Source organism: Sander lucioperca, chromosome 3 (genome assembly GCF_008315115.2).
Source record: "Sander lucioperca isolate FBNREF2018 chromosome 3, SLUC_FBN_1.2, whole genome shotgun sequence".
Lineage (NCBI taxonomy): Eukaryota > Metazoa > Chordata > Actinopteri > Perciformes > Percidae > Sander > Sander lucioperca.
This window is the reverse complement of record NC_050175.1, coordinates 29,696,705-29,715,669: the sequence shown is the minus strand read 5'-3', so window position 1 is coordinate 29,715,669 and position 18,965 is coordinate 29,696,705. Positions and strand designations below refer to the sequence as shown.

At 39.5% G+C, this 18,965-nt stretch overlaps 2 protein-coding genes across 2 annotated transcripts; both read right to left on the bottom strand.

Annotated features, from left to right (window-relative positions):
• Positions 1 to 541: 541 nt before the first annotated feature.
• On the bottom strand, positions 542 to 8,379 carry atic (5-aminoimidazole-4-carboxamide ribonucleotide formyltransferase/IMP cyclohydrolase). The gene is made up of 14 exons (XM_031306409.2): positions 8,148 to 8,379; positions 7,818 to 7,944; positions 7,562 to 7,705; positions 6,453 to 6,541; positions 6,195 to 6,346; positions 4,051 to 4,207; positions 2,794 to 2,919; positions 2,506 to 2,699; positions 2,087 to 2,176; positions 1,857 to 1,982; positions 1,646 to 1,738; positions 1,381 to 1,563; positions 1,050 to 1,205; positions 542 to 895 (listed from the first exon to the last, which is right to left on the bottom strand). The coding sequence occupies exons 1-14, from the start codon at positions 8,164 to 8,166 to the stop codon at positions 776 to 778; spliced, it is 1,776 nt and encodes a 591-aa protein (XP_031162269.1). The 5' UTR covers positions 8,167 to 8,379; the 3' UTR covers positions 542 to 775.
• A 5,682-nt stretch (positions 8,380 to 14,061) lies between these two features.
• mnx2b (motor neuron and pancreas homeobox 2b) lies at positions 14,062 to 18,397 on the bottom strand. The gene is made up of 3 exons (XM_031306272.2): positions 17,650 to 18,397; positions 16,075 to 16,235; positions 14,062 to 14,677 (listed from the first exon to the last, which is right to left on the bottom strand). Exons 1-3 carry the CDS (start codon positions 18,062 to 18,064, stop codon positions 14,267 to 14,269), a joined length of 987 nt encoding a protein of 328 aa, XP_031162132.1. The 5' UTR covers positions 18,065 to 18,397; the 3' UTR covers positions 14,062 to 14,266.
• Positions 18,398 to 18,965: the final 568 nt, after the last annotated feature.

Below are 18,965 nucleotides of genomic sequence, written 5' to 3'. Positions count from 1 at the left end.
TGCATAACAAAAGGTGATTGCAGAGGACTTACCATGTCCATCTCTCTACTGTCAGCTGTTAAAAAATGCCCAAAAAGAAGACTTATGTAAAAAGATTAGTAAAAAGTGTCGGGGTCCAAGCTGAGGCCATTTGGGAGGTAACAAAATCATGAACAAAGTACAGTTTAAACTGTATCTTTGAACTGTCTTTTACAAGACTGAGGCTGTGTTTTGAGCTAAATGCTAATAAAAGCATGCTGATGTTTAGTAGATATGAAGTTTAACATGTTCACCATCTTCTAAATAGCAGAGCTGAATAACTTCAACTTAACGATAAAGCTAGTTGAAAAGTCAGGGGGTGACCAATGTAATTCAAATTCATCCTGAGGGGCACCATGAATGATCGATCTAAAAATTTAGCTATTTCACTTAATTCCAAAAATGTTAACCTGATGGCAAGGGAGAAAAAGTCAGTAGGCTTCAGCCTCTGGGGAACATGAATGTGTGTACAAAATGTGGACCAAAGTGGTGCTGCTAGCATGGCTAAAAACAGACAAAATACTCAAACTGTCATTAACAGCATTTATTTCACACTAAATAAACAATTGACCTGGAATGAACATTAACAGTTACTGTATCTCTCTCTAATGTTAAGATCACAAGTAAGGAATGCAGTAAATGTGTTACAAACAGTGCATTTGTGACCTCTACACTTGAGCATGGTGAAGGAATGTTTTGAGTATCAATGTTAGAAAACAAATTTGACTCTAATGACGCAGAAGCGTTCAAAAGGTGCTCAGTGGTGGAAGAGCCGCAGGTTGGTGTGCACCAGAGTGATGCCCTGCTCATTACAGGCATTAATCACAACCTCGTCAGCAGCAGAGCCAGCTGGAGCTGCGATGTACTCAACACCACTCTACAGACAGACACACGGAGGGAAGAAACATTAGTAAAGCTTGTCAGTACACTAATGTTTCAGCAGGTGTCTGCAGGCCATTCCTGTGCAATGTATTAATAAAATGCATGCAGCATGAACCCATGCTTTTGTGAAAGGTGTGTGTTATATTTACCCGTTTGGCACGATCTATGTTATCTCTGAAGGGGAAGAAGGCGTCAGAGCTGACGGCCACAGCCTGCAGGGAGCTGATCCAGTTGGTCTTTTCAGTCTCTGACAGAGGGTCGGGCACCTCTTCATACATCGACTTCCAAACTGCAAAGTCTGGGCCCTGCCAACACAAAACACAAGACTTTATTTATTTTCAATGTCTCGAACTTGACATGACATGACATCACAGGGCAGAAAGGTGGACAGTGTGTACTTAACCACCGTGGCAACCGTTTTATATGATAAACAAAGATGATCGGCTGCTAGCCATACCAGCGCTACGCCTACTCCTTTACCTCTCCAATGGTGTCGCTGACATACTGGTCGATTGCGTTGGCCATCTCCGCTCGCTTCACACCACTGCGAAACTTCATGTTCAGGACACGAGGGTGGTGTCTCAGCCACCAGTTATCAGCTTTGTCACCTGCCAGGCGTGTGCAGTGGATACGAGACTGCTGACCCGCTCCAATGCCAACAACCTGTAAAACACAGACGACGAAACATTAGACAAAAAAATTTGAGTTGTACAGAATTCTCTCTCCTTTATCAGCCGGATCTTACCTGTCCATTTTTAGCGTAGCAGACAGAGTTGGACTGAGTGTACTTGACAGCGATGGTGGCCACAGCGAGGTCACGCACAGCTTCCTCTGAGAGCTTGTGGACACAGAAACAATTAAAAAGGGTGACACAAAACACTTGCCACTTAGACAGGACTGTGTACATCATAAAAGAATGATTTAAAATGACAAAGCAGGACGAGGAAGTGACTCACCGATCCCTTGGAAACGACGTTGCTGAAGAACTCCTTATCGATAAGCGCTCCATTCCTCTTTTGTTTGAGATAGAGACCAAACAGCACTCTCACCTCAGCCTCATCAGGCTCGTAGTCGGGATCCATCTGGGACAAAGAAAACATATTACAAAAAAGGAAATTTAACTAAACTCTGATACCAATGATCCTTATCTAAAATACAAAAATTATGAATGATAAAAATCTCTCACCTGAAGCACACAGTAGTTGCCATTCTTCTTCTTAGAAAGGATCTTGAGTGCCTCCTCGTCATAACCAGGAGCAATGATACCATCGGACACCTGAGAGCAAACAAATTGAATCCTGGTTCAGTTCAATTTTATTTATATAGCACGTTTAAAAACAACCATAGGTTTCCCAAAGTGCTTAAAAAGCTAAAAAAAAAAAAAAAGATAATATACACAAACAATACACAAGGTGTCAAAGCTCAACTTGAATTGAAAGCCAACGAAAAGTAGTGGGTCTTAAGCAAGGACTTGAATGTTTCAACGGTCCGAGATGTTCTTATATGAATATGAATTTGGAGCAGCCACTGCAAAGGCAATGTTGCAGCAAAAAAACAACAAACGCACACTTTCATCTGCATTTGTTCTTTGCAGCACAAGCTTACCTCTCTCGATATAATCCTGGCGGTGGGAACGTCGCAAACATCTGACACAGCAATGAAGTCTCCAAAAGAAGACATCCTGTCTGAACCCCTTGCCCTGGCGTAGGCCGTGGCCAGCGGGGTGAGATCCTTCAGCATGTCGTGCACCATGCACACTCTGGCTTCCTCCTCAGTCAGAGGAACTCCTACTGCAGCTCCTTCAGGAGAGGCGTGAAAAGAGTCATTTTCACATTTAGGTGCTAAATGTCCAAGTCCATATTTATACCATCAGCATGTCACTTTTTGTCTTACCAGCAGGGCTGACGTGTTTGAAGGAGGTGGCAGCAGCCATGCCGAGGGCGCTCTTTAACTCTCTGACCAGCTGCCAGGCGTTCAGAGCATCACACAGGTTGATGAAGCCGGGGGAACCGTTGACAACTTAGGGGGGGGAATTAATGATCAAGCATAAATTGTGGTTTTCTGCATTTCCGAGGAAATTAACATCTTTCAAAAAAATACCTCACATCACAGAATTATCTCCCTCTCCTCCAGTCTTATTTCTTTTATCTTATCTTAAGATGAGTAGATCAATCCCACTCTTAAATTTGTCAGTTAAATATGTCTGTTAAAGACTGGAAATGGTAGCCTGGGAAAACCCTGACGAACTTCCGGCAAATTTGAGATTTGCTCTGCAAGTCAGTCTGGCCAAGAGCCCATTCAAGCCCATTTCCAATTTTTCCAAATCGAGGCACCAATCACAACCATTGAGGTGGGCTTTACACGAGGACGATAGCGCAGCGACGGCAAGAAGCTTCTTGTTTGCATTTAACGTGACGGCCACCCACCGAAGCGCAGCAACCAGTTGATGCCGCTGTCGCTGCTACGTCACCTGGATCGTTGGTCTGATTGGTTGATCTAATTGCGCCCAGAGGCATTTGAGCGGTGTCTGTTGGTGACGCCCCTTTGGAAATGGGCTGTGGATGAAGCTTGCCCAGACCCCCTCTCAGTTACAACTGACAAGGGTCTGGTGTCAACCAGGCTATGGAAATGGGGAAGCATAACAAAATCCAGCTACCGGCCACTCTAACGCTGACCAATTCTCATATTATATATTGTTTTGTTTAATTCCTACAAAAAAAAGTGTAGAAACGACAATTCGCAGTTTTACAGATGGTAATCTGCTGGACTATTTCTTGGCCTGGCATAACCCACTGTAAAATGGCAAATAGTCATTTTTACACTTCAGTTTTTGTACAAATTAAACAAACCAGATATAGCATGTTTATTAGTTAGTTAATTAGCTTAAGACGTCCTGGAAGGTTGATTTTGTTACCTAGGGATAGGCTAGCCATTTACCCTCATTTCCAGTCTGTGTGCTAAGCTAACTGAATGCTGCTTCATATGTAACTGACAGATGAGAAGATTGATACCACTCTCGCATCCAACTCTCCGCCAGTAAGCAAATATTTCCCTAAGTGTCAAACTACTCCTTTAAAGACAAAGCACAAAACAATGCTAACACTGACTCATATTTTAGATCAGTTGAGACAGTTGTGATGTGAGGTCTACCTTTGAGGGGGAGGGCTGGGCGCAGAGTGTAGAGTTGGGCGGGTGCTTGGTGAGGGTTCATGCCGTAGCGCAGAGGCAGCTGGGAAACACCTCGGCTGTACTGTCCACGAAAGTAGTCTGATATGGCCTCGTCATACTGTGCTGTGTGTGTGAAGGCCTGAAGAGCAAAAGGACATCAAACACACTCTGATGACACACAATACATCATGTTCTACTGTGTACCAAAGCCAGAGTTATAAACCTCAAAAGCATTTACAAATTTACCACAAATATTAAATTCAAGGGCATGACTGTTTTATGGAGACTAGATCTGCATTATTTATGTTTAGTAGAATCCCAAAGCAAAGCAACACATGTTCTGAGCTTAAAGAGATCTATTTAACGCATCACTTCAGTTGGACTAGTACAGGTCATCATGTTGAACTCTGAACTAAACACAGATTTTAACACATGTGATGGAAAGTCACACTGGACTTTGTCCTACACCGACCCTCATCTCTAAGCAAACACCATCAACATGACTGGGCATAATCAGTACTCAGAAAGACACAATTTGGTGACTAGAAAAGGACTTAAAGAATTAACTAAACTGAGTGATATGATCACGTGTATTACATTAACAGACTTTTACCATAAATCCAATAACCTGAAAAAAAAACAAAACCTTTCATTTACAGAGCAAGTTCTTTGTGGAATAATATCCCAAGTAACATTCATTTTATCACAGGAAAGGTACATTTAAAAAAAAGTGAAATCTTACCTGCACTTAAATTATTTATCATGAGGTTGTTTTGTGTTTTTTATTGTGTCTTATTTGTGTGGTTAAAAATATTTGATTTTCTTCTTTGTATATGTGAGCTACCTTAATGTTAGCCATGTCATATACTGTAATATATAATTTTGTTTACGAGATATTTCTCTATTTTGCTTGGTTGTTATTGTTTTTATTTAATTTAAAAAAAAAAATTGGAGTCTTTTTTTTGTTATTGAGTTCTGTAAGCAGATATTGTTTTATTTCTTTTCTTTTCTGTATATGTCATGACATGCTTTAATATCGTCTGATTAAATGTTGTTTTGGACCACAGGAAGACTAGCTGGTTGTCAAGGCGTCAGCTAATGGGGATCTTTATAATAAATACAAATACCTCAGATTTGTCAAAGGAAAGATTCACCTCTTATTCCAAACAGAGTCTTTGCTCACAATTGAGATAAGACTGGAACCAGTCTGATCAGGGATTAAGGGATGTTTGAGGTAGATGTGATTAGAAGAGCAAGGAAGGCTGACAACAGACAATATAAGTCTTTAAAACCTAAAAAAACCCACTTTGAAAATGTTCAGCTCAGGATAAGGACGCTCCTTTTCTCACATCTCCTCAAACGTATTTAAGATGTTGTTGCTATACTTAAAAGAGGAGCATCAACAGGTTTAAGAGAGGTAATTAAGTTATTTAAGACTTTAAGAAGATTGTAATGCAAGGCTGCAAAGATCCATTCTTTTAATTATCAATCTGCTATTTCCTTGTGAGAAATGCTGATCATGATTTCCCAAAGCTAAAGTTCTCAACAGCTTGTAAACAGTCCAAAACCCAAAGATACTCAGTTTACTATCATCGAAAACTAAGAAAACAAGCAAACATTTTTCATTCAAGACGCTTGAATCAGTTAATTTTTGATAAAAAAAAAAAAGAAATACTTAAAATGATTATGCAAAATGTTGCAGATTAATTTTCTGTTGATGGACTAATCCTTTCAGCTCTAATGTATAACTTTCTGATTTCGGATTCAAAACCAGATAAACTTTTGAAGAAAAAGCGGCTCCCAAAAGGCCAACTACTGGAGATTAAACAGTAATGGAATGCCTAAAACTATACACAAGCAATGAAAACATTACAAAAGACACAAATTACTTTTAGATTTTAGAACATAGACATACTTTGAGCTCTTCATATATCCGAAAGTTAATTTGCAAAGGGGAAAAGGAAAATGTGTCACTCCCTTGCATGAATGTGCTCCAGAAACTGTGCAGTACTTTTTGCAGTTGTTTTAGTCAGAGAAGTCACCCTAAAACGTACTAGTCTTGTACAAATTCAGTTCATACACTTTACAAGTTAAAATAGTGTGGTAAAGATAGAAAGTCATGTTACTTTGAGGGCCAGAGTCCTGCGTGTTTCTACGGTTGTATCTTTGTCTCCTGAACTCGCCATCTCCTTGGCAACCAGCGAATAGTCAGCAGGATCGCACACTACAGTGACCCGAGCATGATTTTTGGCCGCTGCTCTTAACAGAGTTACGCCACCTGGGAAGAAAGAGAAACATTTTTTTTTAAAGTGCATGCTAATAATCAGGGTTTTTTCTTTGCAATGTGTCTCTTTGGGTAATTTACTACATGCACACAATCTCACCGATATCTATCTGCTCCACAGCATTTTCCATCGTAACACTCGGGTTAGAGATGGTCTTCACAAATGGGTAAAGGTTGCACACCACCACTCTAAAAAAGGAGCAAACACAGAATGAATGTCACAATCTTCATAAAGATCATCGGTTTGAAAACACACAACAATACAAATACATACATATCATGAACAACAAGATTACCATTAAGGGTGACCTTTCTCATTTTTAGACAGTGACAAGGTAAGACTTGCACTTCTGTAATTCTGGCTTTGATTGTGTTTAGGATCATGGCCCCTCAGAAAAAAAACAATTTCTTTTTTGTTTTGTTTTATGAAACAGAGAAAAGCGGCAAATCCTCACAATATTGAGACGTTGTTGCATTCACTGAAGCTGAATGTCTGGCATTTTTTTCTTTTATAATTATAAATGACTTAAATGAGTAATCCACTATTAAAACTGTTTTCTGATTCATTTTCTGTCGATTAGCTAATTGATTGATCGATTGATTGTATCACTGCTGTTTAACTAACACTGTGATCAATGATCTCCTGGACTAAAAACCCTCAGTGGTATTAACAGCCTTAAAATGTGTGCTTATATTCCATCCTAATCAGATGATCCACTCAACCTCTTATCACTTGCACACAAGATAAAGACATTATCGCCATTATCTTGAAAAAACAACAAAAAAGAAATAGATATTTCTATGCGTCTATCAGATTTTAAATCAAGTGTGTAGTAAAAGCCTCTGATGGCAGAAGTGGGAAATCTCAGATCTAATCACATTCTTTTTCTTGTCCTAAACAAATGAGAGTCACAGGACCAGCTTATAGCAGGAGCAGCCCTTTTCCAATTAACCAGCTGCTAAATCAACTACATGTGCTTCCTAATGGGACAACGCAAGTCTATACTCTAACCATATATTAGTGACCTGCCACAGGTCATGCGTTGGCTTTGATTCAACTGCGCTTTGCAGGAATTATTTCTTATTCAGCATTTTTTCCCCCTTGATTGTAAATAAATATCCACCATGTTATTATAAACCTGAGACTATTTTGAAACACGACTGTCTTGTGTTTGAATGTTTTAGACTTCTTTGCCGTGCTTCTCTCACCGGACCAGGCTGTAGCCCAGCTTCTCCATGTCTGCGGTGTCAGTGGGGGTTTTCCTGGACAGGATGCCTCCATGGACAGCAGGATGAAGGGTCTTCACTCTCCCTCCCAGCATCTCTGGGTGTCCAGTCAGCTCAGACACATCCCTGCCACACAGCAGACACACTGTTTGGTTAGAGAAAGCCCCTCCCCCCCCCCCCACAGGTAGCCGCTACACTGAGTGAATATGGGGGAAAACAAGAGCACTTCAGCACCCACCTGACAGCCAGCCCAGCATCACGCAGGGCTTTGGCCGTGCCACCTGAAGCGACCAGAGACAGTCCAACATCCACCAGCTTTTTGGCAAAGTCCACCAGTCCAGTCTTGTCTGACACACTCAAAAGTGCTGCGAGGACAGATAAAGAGGCTTAAAAAAACATCTTCATGTATTTTGACGGACACAAAAGAGAAGCAATTGTATGTTTCAGCGAGGTAAAGCTGACCACGTTGGCTAATGTTAGCCAGAGAGCTAGCTAGCATCCTGCACGTCGCAGACAAAACTTTATAATGACGACAGAGAATTAATGAAATCTGAAGGAAAACTCTTACCAAGCTCTGCGGATGCCATGTTCTCAGTCACAGTAGTCTGCAGTCTCTGTAGGTGTAAAAACGGCTTCTCTTCAGTCTTCACTCAAGCAAACTCTGCAGAGTAAGACTGTGGAGGAGGAAGGCAGTGGCTGAGACAAATCTACAAGTTTTTCATTGCTTCATGTGCTTGAAAACTATAAAGACCCGCCCTGCTGACGTCGGCCCGCCCCTGACACACAAGCGCACCCAGAAGAGCCACACGGCGCACAAAATGCGCATTTAATCCGCGAAAAGGAGCCGGAACAACAACAACAACAACAACAACAATTCATTATATTAAGCATGACGAATAATAGTCATCGTACCGATTGCTATTGCAACACATCGGCACACTGAATAATAAACAATTAATATTATAAAGATATCTCTAATTATGTTCTGATTTAAGAACCATTGAGTTAATATTAAATATTTTTAATTGAGCACATAGAACACAATATATCGCAGTCAAGTCAGGCGAAGTGTCTCCTTTTATTTTGCCACAAGATGGCAGACATGGACCTTGTTCATACCAACAGTCTATGGTTCATACACACGTCATCAAGATAGCAGTTTTATCATTTAGATTAATATCATTTCTCCACACATAATCCGCATCTTAATAACTTGAGATGCATATGCAGAGCTGTGTCTGAACTTTTGAGTCACTGCACAACTTCTATTTTTGAGACAGATCTGCTTTATATTATAGCCCATTTTATGTTAGCCCATGTGTTATCCCTATTTTAACTTGCACTATGTTAAGATTCTCGTTTTGTTTTTACTTGCATGATCTTTTTTTTTATGTAGGCCTATTTAATTAGCACTGTTGGGGGGGGAGGAGTCTGGGCTTAAAATTGCAATTTCATTGCCAACGACTGAATTCTCTGTATCCTTGTTGTACATATGATAAAAACAACTTGAACTTGAGACTCCTAATTATTATGTTTTTGCATATTTTATTGATTATAGATTAGGCCTATATGATTATCGTAGGTGTTCTTTTTTTACCTCAAGATAAAAGGTCAGATACAATTGATTATCCTTCAATAAAAGGACACATAGGCTAGCACACTAGTGTTAATGTTTCCTTTTGTTTGATGCAGGTTAAATCATTTTCACTGATCAGCACAATTGAAGGTTACATTGACACCAAGAAGCGCCACGCGCATCACTATGTCCACTATAATTGGTAAAACACCTGTAACATACATTTCCTACAACAATAAATGACGCTCATGAATACACGCCACGCCTTTTCAATAATCTTTATTGGCAAAAAAAACCGGGGCCTTTTCCCTGCTTTGGAACAGCGTTTTAAGTCGGACAGATGTGAATTTATTGGGGCCCGTCACTCACTCCTTTACTCGCCCATTAGTTAAGTGACAGGACAGGGCCCGGGGAAACCTGCACCAATACGTGTGATTACGTTAAAAGATCGCACAATCTGTTCATATTTACGTAATGAGCCCCACATTTTCCTGATTGATTAAACTACAGGGTGTAAATATTTTAAGGGCTCAGCTGATTTATAACCCAACAAAGCAAAAGAAGAGGTCGATTTATTTGTCTAACTATGAAAATGGGAGTTTCTGGTAACCGCTCTGTGTTTGAGGGGCCGAGCTGACATCTCAGGGGAAAGTTAAGTGATTCAATAGACAGAGAAACATTTTTTATAGAAAGACACAGGCTTCACTATGCATTATTGGTTAAAAAGAGAAAGAGGTAGGAAGGCCGTCAGCACTTTAGTTGAGAAAACTGACAGCATTATCAGCAGTAACTGTAATTTACGCAGGGGATTTTTAATCAACATGACTGGTGTATTCAGATTAAATTAGAAGAGAAACGGAATCAATGACCTCCATATATTGCTGCACTGCCTTATCAATTAGCTGTGATTTTTTGTACTGTGTCAGAGGGGCCTGTGTCATAAAACAAGCCAAATGGCATTTGTCATGCAGCTGACAAGTCACACAACTAAATGAGCTCCTATTGATTCCTGTGATTTTTCATCAGCCAAATTAAAAGCTGCAGTTTGATAGAGGTTCAGTCTGCCGGCTTGTTATGTATTCTACTCACCCTTATTAAATCAAGTCTAAATAGTTCAATGGAAACTCTTTTGAAGTTCTTTTAGTTCAATTTGTAACTGAAAGTGTGTTGAATTGAACATCAGTATGTGATGCTGCTGCATCAGGCCTTTACCAGGTTGTTTAAAGCCATGCTGCCACTTAAATTACTGCATGTTTAGCTCTCAAACTGTAATGAAAGTTACTCCAGAGCATTTCTAATTGTGTGCATACATTTTCCCATCCTTCTGTTGCTCTATGTTTCTTCCATTTCAGGTTTGAGAATGTCATGCTTTATTTTGATAGCTGTTACCAAACATGGTGCCCCCATAGTATTTAAACCAAGTCACACATTCTGAGAGTTGTGAACCTATATATTAGGATAACAGAGACACAAATTTGATAGATGTGCACATGTGTGCACCAACTGTAGAGGGTACTAACACATGGATGGGAGGAATATTTGGTCCACACACACACACACACACACACACACACACACACACACACACACACACACACACACACACACACACACACACACACACACACACACACACACACACACACACACGTCTTTTTTATAATTGATCCTCTTGTGTCACAGAATCTGATGGGTCACAAATTTCGACCAAAATCACAATTTTGTGACCTTATACTGGGTGGCAAAATAAAGCATGCAATAAACTACAATAAAAACATTTGCAGGAGCAGTATAGCTGAAATTCACCGTTTAGGTCACAGACAACAAGTCCTCCAAATTAAATGACAAAATATGTTATGTGTCAATATGTGTTAAATAAATAAAAACTAATATTAAAAAAGTGATTTTGGGCTACATCAAAATATTTATTTGCATGAAACTGCTCATGACCTGCACTGATTAAATGGAAAACATAAGACAGAAACACAAATACAAATGAAATGTTAGTGATACACATATAGTTATGAATGTAAGTGGATGATTTTGTTAAATTCAAATGATAGCACATCAATGTATATATCCAAACCTCCAGATAACATAGCCAAACTACTAAACCACTAATCTAGTAAAGGTTTCTCATAGATTACTTTCATACCAATACAGTTTTTTTTTGTTTTGTTTTTTAGAAAGTGTATTGGCCTATTATTTTTGGTTTGGTGGCCATTGAGCTGTAATTAATGTATGTGGGACAATCAGGACCCAATAAAGAAACCTAAATCTGATAACTGCATTCACAATAAAAGTGATACTTTGTCATCATGAGGTGGTAGCCATACATCCTGAATAAAATCGGGACATTAGAATTACTTCTGTTGTGGGTTGTTGTGGGTGGTGATGGTGCAGTGGATATGACACATGCCTTTGGTGTGGGCAATCTGGGTTCAATTCCCACTGTGATACATCAACCAATGTGTCCCTGAGCAAGACACTTAACCCATAGTTGCTCCAGAGGCGTGCGTCCTCTGACATATATAGCAATTGTAAGTCGCTTTGGATAAAAGCGTCAGCTAAATGACATGTAATGATAATAATGTTGTAAAGACTCCTTTAGAGATATTATAGTGAATCATTTAAAAGATGATTGTGGATATTTAAAAGAACGTTTCTGACAAACTGTAATATTTATTTATTTATTTATTCTCAGGGACAATGCACATAGATCAACATTACTGTAAATGTGACAGTGTTAGCCAAAAGGCACATTTTTTTAACTGTTGTCCCTTGGCCAGATGTTAAGTCCGCAATTAAAACAACAATAAAACACACAACATGTAAAATTAGAAACAGGAGAAAGCAAAACATAAACAGCTGAACAGAATAAAGAGCTTAGAAAGCAGCATCATGCAAAGTAGGACATGTACAGGCATGTTATGATTATTCATGCATGTTATACATGATCTTGAGACTGTTATCACCTTCTCTGTGCTTTTGAGCAGAATACATGATAACCACAACAAAGTCTCCGCTAAAAGTCCCATCAGTGTTTAAAGGCACTTCCAATCATTGCACAGCTTAGTTTTTTTTTTTTTCTCACAAGAGGGTATGAGTGTGTGTCCAACCAATTAAGAATGCATTTAATCACTATATAAACATGGGACTGTGGTCTGAGAAGGGGCTTAATGACACCATACTGCATGTCCTCCAATCTGCTCTCTAATCACAACCCTTACATGTGTGGCCATTAAAACGCCCCTTCGCAGTTACACACACTCATGCTGTTGCTCTTGGAAATTAAAATGGGCCTGTGTGACATCACCATCAGGCTTTTGATTGCTTTACTTCCTCTTCATTAACTTAATTATTTGGCTATCAGTAAACCCCATCGAGTAATTAATATCTAAGAGACTTTGTAATAAATTAAAACCGTAAAGAATTACTTTTGCTACCAGAGGAAGCGCAGCGGGGGAAGGAGTTGAAGGAGATGTGTACACAATAAGGTTTTTCTTCTTCTTCATTATGTCGGATTGTTAATGAAAATATGGACCATTTTCCTGTGAGTGAGATTTACTTACTTTACTTTCTTTTGATCACAAGTCACATTTGTCACATTTGTCTAAACATGAATTATGATAGGGTAGGTCAGTCTGTCCTCCACTTTGGTCCAGACTGAAATATCTCAAAGACTATTGGATGCATTGCCATACAATTTTATTCAGACATTCATGGTCCCCAGAGGATAAATCCTTGATAAATAAATGACTTTGGTGATTCTCTGGCTATTCTTCTATAGCGCCACCAGCAGGTTGAAATTTGTGGTTTTAAGTGAAATGTCTCAAACTATTGGATGGATTGCAAACACGCTAAAATAAGATGGTAAACATGGTAACCATTATGTTGAACACCATGATAGACTCTTAGTGTTTGTTCTTTTCTTCTTCTTAAATTTTAGACACAGATCGAACTATCTATTTATCTATCTATCTATCTATATATCTGGGACCCTGTTTACTAAACCCAGTTTTATGCCCCTGCTTATCACTATTTCTTTTTAAAATCCATGAATTAACATTTGATGGGACATTAGTCAATAATTCATTCATTTTTCAGTTATTTTTTTTTTATTTCGTTTTTGCTGTCATTCTTTTTAAATTCAGTTACACTACAAACACGTTTCAGATAAATACATGTATTGATTCATCTTTTCAATCTTTCAAATAAATTAAGTTAATTTACATGACGTGAGTGACGAGAACAAATTCATAAACCTCACCGAGAACAAAAGAAACACCAATATTTACACATAAAATCCACAAAAGTAAATGTAATACATGAGATGTTCTGCAAAGTATTTGCTACCTAAAAACATCTGGAGCAGCAGATGTTTGTTAGCTTGTATTGTTTCTTCATTTACAACATCACACTGCTTGTTTCACTTTTTTTGTCTTCATGATGCAGTGGAGGCTGCACCTATACTGCACATTCTCACACTGTCTGAACGCACGACAGTTCAGTTCACTTGTCTCACTTTGCATCCTTCATTCATGTAGCCATGTGTTCACTGGAGCTCCAGCTGTCAGTGGATGGAGCAAAGACAAGGTGACCAGAAGGTGATTGGAATGAAAACAGCTACATTTAGGGAGGAAATGAGCACCTTTTTTTCCCGGCATGCTACAAAATGTACAGTACTTAGAGATGATTTTTTTTTCATAGATATTTTATACAGTATATTTGCGTCTTTTGTGTGTGTTTGTAAATTGGGTTACACTTTATTTGAAGGTATCTACATAAGAGTGACATGACACTGTCATGAATATGTCATAAACATTATAAACAAGTCATAAACGTTTATGACATAACCCTTCTTTTAGTAAGTGTCATTCGGTTTTTGGCATGACAAGTTATGGTTAGGGTTAGAGTTAGGGTTCATGTGTCATGACTGTATCATGACAGTGTCATGTGTTCATGACACTGTCATGTCACTCTTATGTAGATACCTTCAAGTAAAGTGTTACCGTAAATTGTCTTCTCTAGTGACCACAAACACAGTAATGTCCCAGTGTAATGTCTCTGTAACACTCAGGAAATCAAAGCGGTGTTTCCTGAGAGTCTGTTCACAGTCCTGCCCCGATCTTCCTGTCACCTCCTCCTGCTTGCACCCCCTCCAGCTCCTCGTCAGAGAAAGGGCTGTGGGGATTGTAGCCAATGTCGCTGCTACGCTGTAAGAAGTCTGTAGATCGTGGCATCCCAATAGGAAAACCATGCTGGGCTTCCACCTCTTCTTCCTCCTCCTCCTCCTCTTCCTCCTCCTCGTCCTCTTCCTCCTCTTCTCCATCCTCCAGATCAAGATCAATCCCTCTATCGTCTGGTTTCACAGCTCGTCTGCTCTCATCAGGTTTGTCCGTGGCTGTTTTTCCTCCGCTGCGTATTCGCTGGGACTCAGACGGTGCAGAAGAGGTGGCCTGCTCCTTCGCCTTACGGCTGCGTTTCCACTTCATCCTCCGATTTTGGAACCAGATCTTGACCTGCGGCGAGACAAAAGAGCGAAGACAATTTGTTCACTAGATGGTCACATTTAGGAAATGTAGTCCAGAGTTTGTCTGAACAGATTTAGATGTATATTTTTGTTATTGCATCTCTTATTTGCAGCTCTTGAACAGAAGTTATTCTAAAAGCTGCCAGTATGTTTTCATTCTTTAAAATATCTTCTCACTATGTATGCCAGTCCTGCAAGAGGACTTCTGTCTGAGGTTTCTACCTTTTTTCCAGCTTTGCCAAAGCTGTTCTGATTGTAAAATCCTCTGAGGAAGATCAGTAACACAAAATCTGTAGACCTTAATATTTATTTACTTTTTTCCCCACTGATACTAAAGAACTCTTTACTGAATACCAACGCTTTATCTTTGTTCTCCTGCATCTGTTCAGGACATCCAACAATAAAAGCATCCAACCTTTAAACAATGTACTTGGAATATACATTACTATTTATGATCAAATATACTGTTGTTATAAGTCATCAAGACTACCAGAATTATGAAGGAATATATAATGAAAATAGAAACAGAAAAAAAATGAAATCTTACAGATAAAATAGAGAAAGCCAAATGAAGTCTTTGTTTGGTTCTTTGGGAGATTAACTCACCAGTTTAGACTCTTGAAACAGTCACAGATGGTTGATGAGATATCACCACAATAATGAAACATAAAGTGGAGACATAGTAATGTGTCTGTTCTACAGTTTGCCCTTTTTTCAAATAAACTAATTTTAGCTGTCAGCTAAATCTGTGCATAGGGTGATGTTTTAGCATGTGTCAGTCACAATGTGTTAAGCGATGAACAAGAATGCAAGTATTTCACAAAGACTAAACTTAGTGCAATGGCTACCACGCTACCAATGGACTGTTGTTTACTTACAGTATTTGTATGGGTTTAGACAGTTCATGGGTTGTTTTAAAGTGCCATTTATGTTGTCTTTAGGATTAAATATTTGACATGGTTGTTTTAGAAATGTCATTCATGGTTTTAGGATCACATTACTGTTTAATTTTGATTTTGTGTATATTTATTTCTTATGTTGTTGGTCTGTAACTCATTGTTATTGCTACATATTTTGGCCAGTACTCTGTTGAAAAAGAGATTTCTGATTGCAGTTAGGCTTTCCTAGTTAAGAAAATAAATAATCAAACTAAATGAATTTAAAGTCTGTCACCTACAGGAGTTATACAAATAAGGTGCCTGATCTTAGAAGTCTGTTAAAATCCATTCATCATGTTGGATGAGTGTGCTGTGATGAGTGTGTAAACTTTGTTTTGGAGTATTCATTGCGATGAGTTCTCGCCTCATTCTGGTTTCTGTGAATTTTGTTTTTAACCTTGAAATCAACCTGTTGGCTGTCAAAGTGGACTGGTCCGTCTCTTCTTACCTGTGTTTCGGTCAGCATGAGGGAGGTGGCCACTTCAAAGCGTTTGGGTCTGGACAAGTACTTGTTGAGCTTAAACTGGTTCTCCAGCTCCAGCAGCTGCTGACTGGTGAAGGCGGTGCGGGGCCTCCGGCACTTCCCCAACAAACCAGACTGAGGGCCCGCTGGAGGAGGAAGAGCAAAGTTATCAGTCTGTGGCTAGTGGACAGGTTACATTTATTATTGATTTTATGACAACTTATTTCTTATTTGATATGAGACATTCATGGATTCCCTTAATTATTAATAATTAATATTAATTAGGGATTTTATATACTAAACACACAATGTCTGAAGATTTTTGTTCTGACAATTCAACTTAAACTGATTTATGAATATTTGCCCTTTAAAGAAGATACAAGTCTTACATGAAATATTTTGCCAGTAACTGCCACCAGTCTTATTTATACAATACCAAGGACATAGGGAGTTCAATATAATGTTGTGGGTGGGAAAAGGCACACATATGCCCGCACTCTCTCGCCATCATTAACTATAATAGCTTTACTCCAGTTTATTGTTGACGGGGGGACACCGCAGAAGCAGGCGCAGAGGCCATAAAAACACAGGCATGCCATTAACTTAATGAAAATTCAATGAAGGCTTTTGGGATTTTATTGATGAACTACAGAACGTTTTAGGTGTTTGTTTATAGTTTCTTCGTAACACAAAGACAATTTCCATCGGGTTGGCGTTTATAGAGAAATAAATGGGCCAAAATTAAAATATGACACACAGATGAGCAGTTAACAGAAGCGAGTGTGGCCTACTGCAAGGGGCAGTGGGTGGGTGCTATTTACACTAAATCTACGAAGATCTCCGGCATTACATTGAATAAAATATTCTACAAAGCATGGCTTGGCAAACAAAGTATAACAAGTATAACAAGTATAATAGTGACTGTCAAATCAATTCAGCACATTGTGCTTTTTCTGTTTGCCTGTTTCTGTACCCCACAGACATCGACATTGCATTTCTTTATTTAAAAACTCTGAAGCATATGACCAAATCATCTGTAGCAGACTTGCTAGGTTAATTATTGATATACTATTAACTGTAACTATTAAATCAGTGGCTTTGATTATTCTGAAAATGAAAAGAAGAAAACAAACAATAAGTAAACAAGCAAAAACAAAGAACGATTAATAAGATATTTTATATTTTCTATACTAATTGCATATGCTAATAAAAAATACTACTACTACTACTACTACTACTACTACTACTAGGATACTCCTACTAATCTAAACAGAACACAAATCCAGTCAAGTTCAAAATGAACTGCAGTTTGATTTGACAGTCAGTGTGTTCAATGAGTTTACAACACCTCAGCGGTTCTTCAGAGCTCAAACCATCTGATTAAAAACTGTAAAAAAAAAAAAATTATAACGGAAAACGGTTCTTGGGTGACAGATGTGTGCCTGCGTTTGGAAAATTAAATCTGGTCAGGATAAACAATATGTACCTAGTAATTCTCTTGTGTTTTAAAATCTGGATATTTTCGGCCTATAAAATCATTTTCTTTCATCATATACTTACTGCTGTAATCTGGTAGTCGTGGCATCATGATACCGGCGCGGATCCAGTGCTCCAGGGGCAGAGATCCCGCCATGGCAGCTGCCTTTAGGTGCTCTGGGTAGGTCTGTGTTAGTTGTGTGAAACCGGTGTATGCAAACGCGGGGTGCTGTCCACCCAACGCGGATAATGGGTACATAGGGGCATGATACATGCCGGGAATTGAAGCAAGACCTGGATGCGGGAGATTCATGACACCCGGTTTGTGGATTATTCCTTGAAGTTGTGCGGCCCGCGGAGACGGGGTGTCCGCGCGGCGGCAGGATAACGGGCTGCCTGCTGGGCTGTCGCTGCTCAGACCAGGAGAGAGGTCTCGGCTCACACGTTTGGTCTCATCAGCAAGCAGGGCGTCAATTCGGAAGTTTTTCGATTTCTCCATGACGGCTTCACTCAGGAGGACTGCAGAGTCTCAAGACAAACGTGTTTTGCTTGGCGGGTGCGCACCTGTGCCGTGCGTCAGCGCGCAGACAGCGGAGCCTCCTTCAGTCACAAACTCATATGTTCTCCTTATCTTTTCCTAAAAGGCTCAGGCTGGAAAGATCACCACAATTATACGTTATTCAAAAATAATAATTAATACAATATCAACTTGTATCTTAACGACTTAGAAAAACTTTTTGACACTCGAAACTACTGGCGTTTGCTTGTTCATCCCTGCATCTATTTTCTTGAATCGTAGCTACCTGCACGTGTGACTCTGCAACATTGCTTCCGTCTCGGTGTTTAACACTAACTTCCCAAAGAGGCGTATGTCACACTCTATCAACCCTCCTTCTCCACCCCTGCAGGCCGATGTGAGCTGGGATTGGCTGGAGGCTGAGCTGCTCTGACGGGCCTCTAATCAGCTAATTACTCGCTCGTTTCTCCCCCCAGAAAGCGCTCAGAGTGAGGTAATGTCCAACCCTTGTCCCGCCTGCAAACACCTTCAACTGCATCAAAGCGCGGAGGTACATTAGAAGATTAGGCGATTGTACTTTCAGTATCTCACTGCCAGCATCTCATACTCAACACAGATTGCAGCTACCATGCCATAAACAAAGAATTATGTCCACCTCTTTGATTATCCAAACTAATTATTAGTGCTGCAAACATCCTCCACACCTTAGTAACAAATAGGCTATGGCTGTTTTTCTGCAGTCTTGAGATTACGATGAATGGGTGACGTAAAAAAAACAACATTGTGTCCACTCCGGTATTTAAATCATTAATATTAATGGATGGCTTCATTCTCATACTGAGGCCATACCAATGCCATTAAAGTTAACGATCAGGAATTGCAC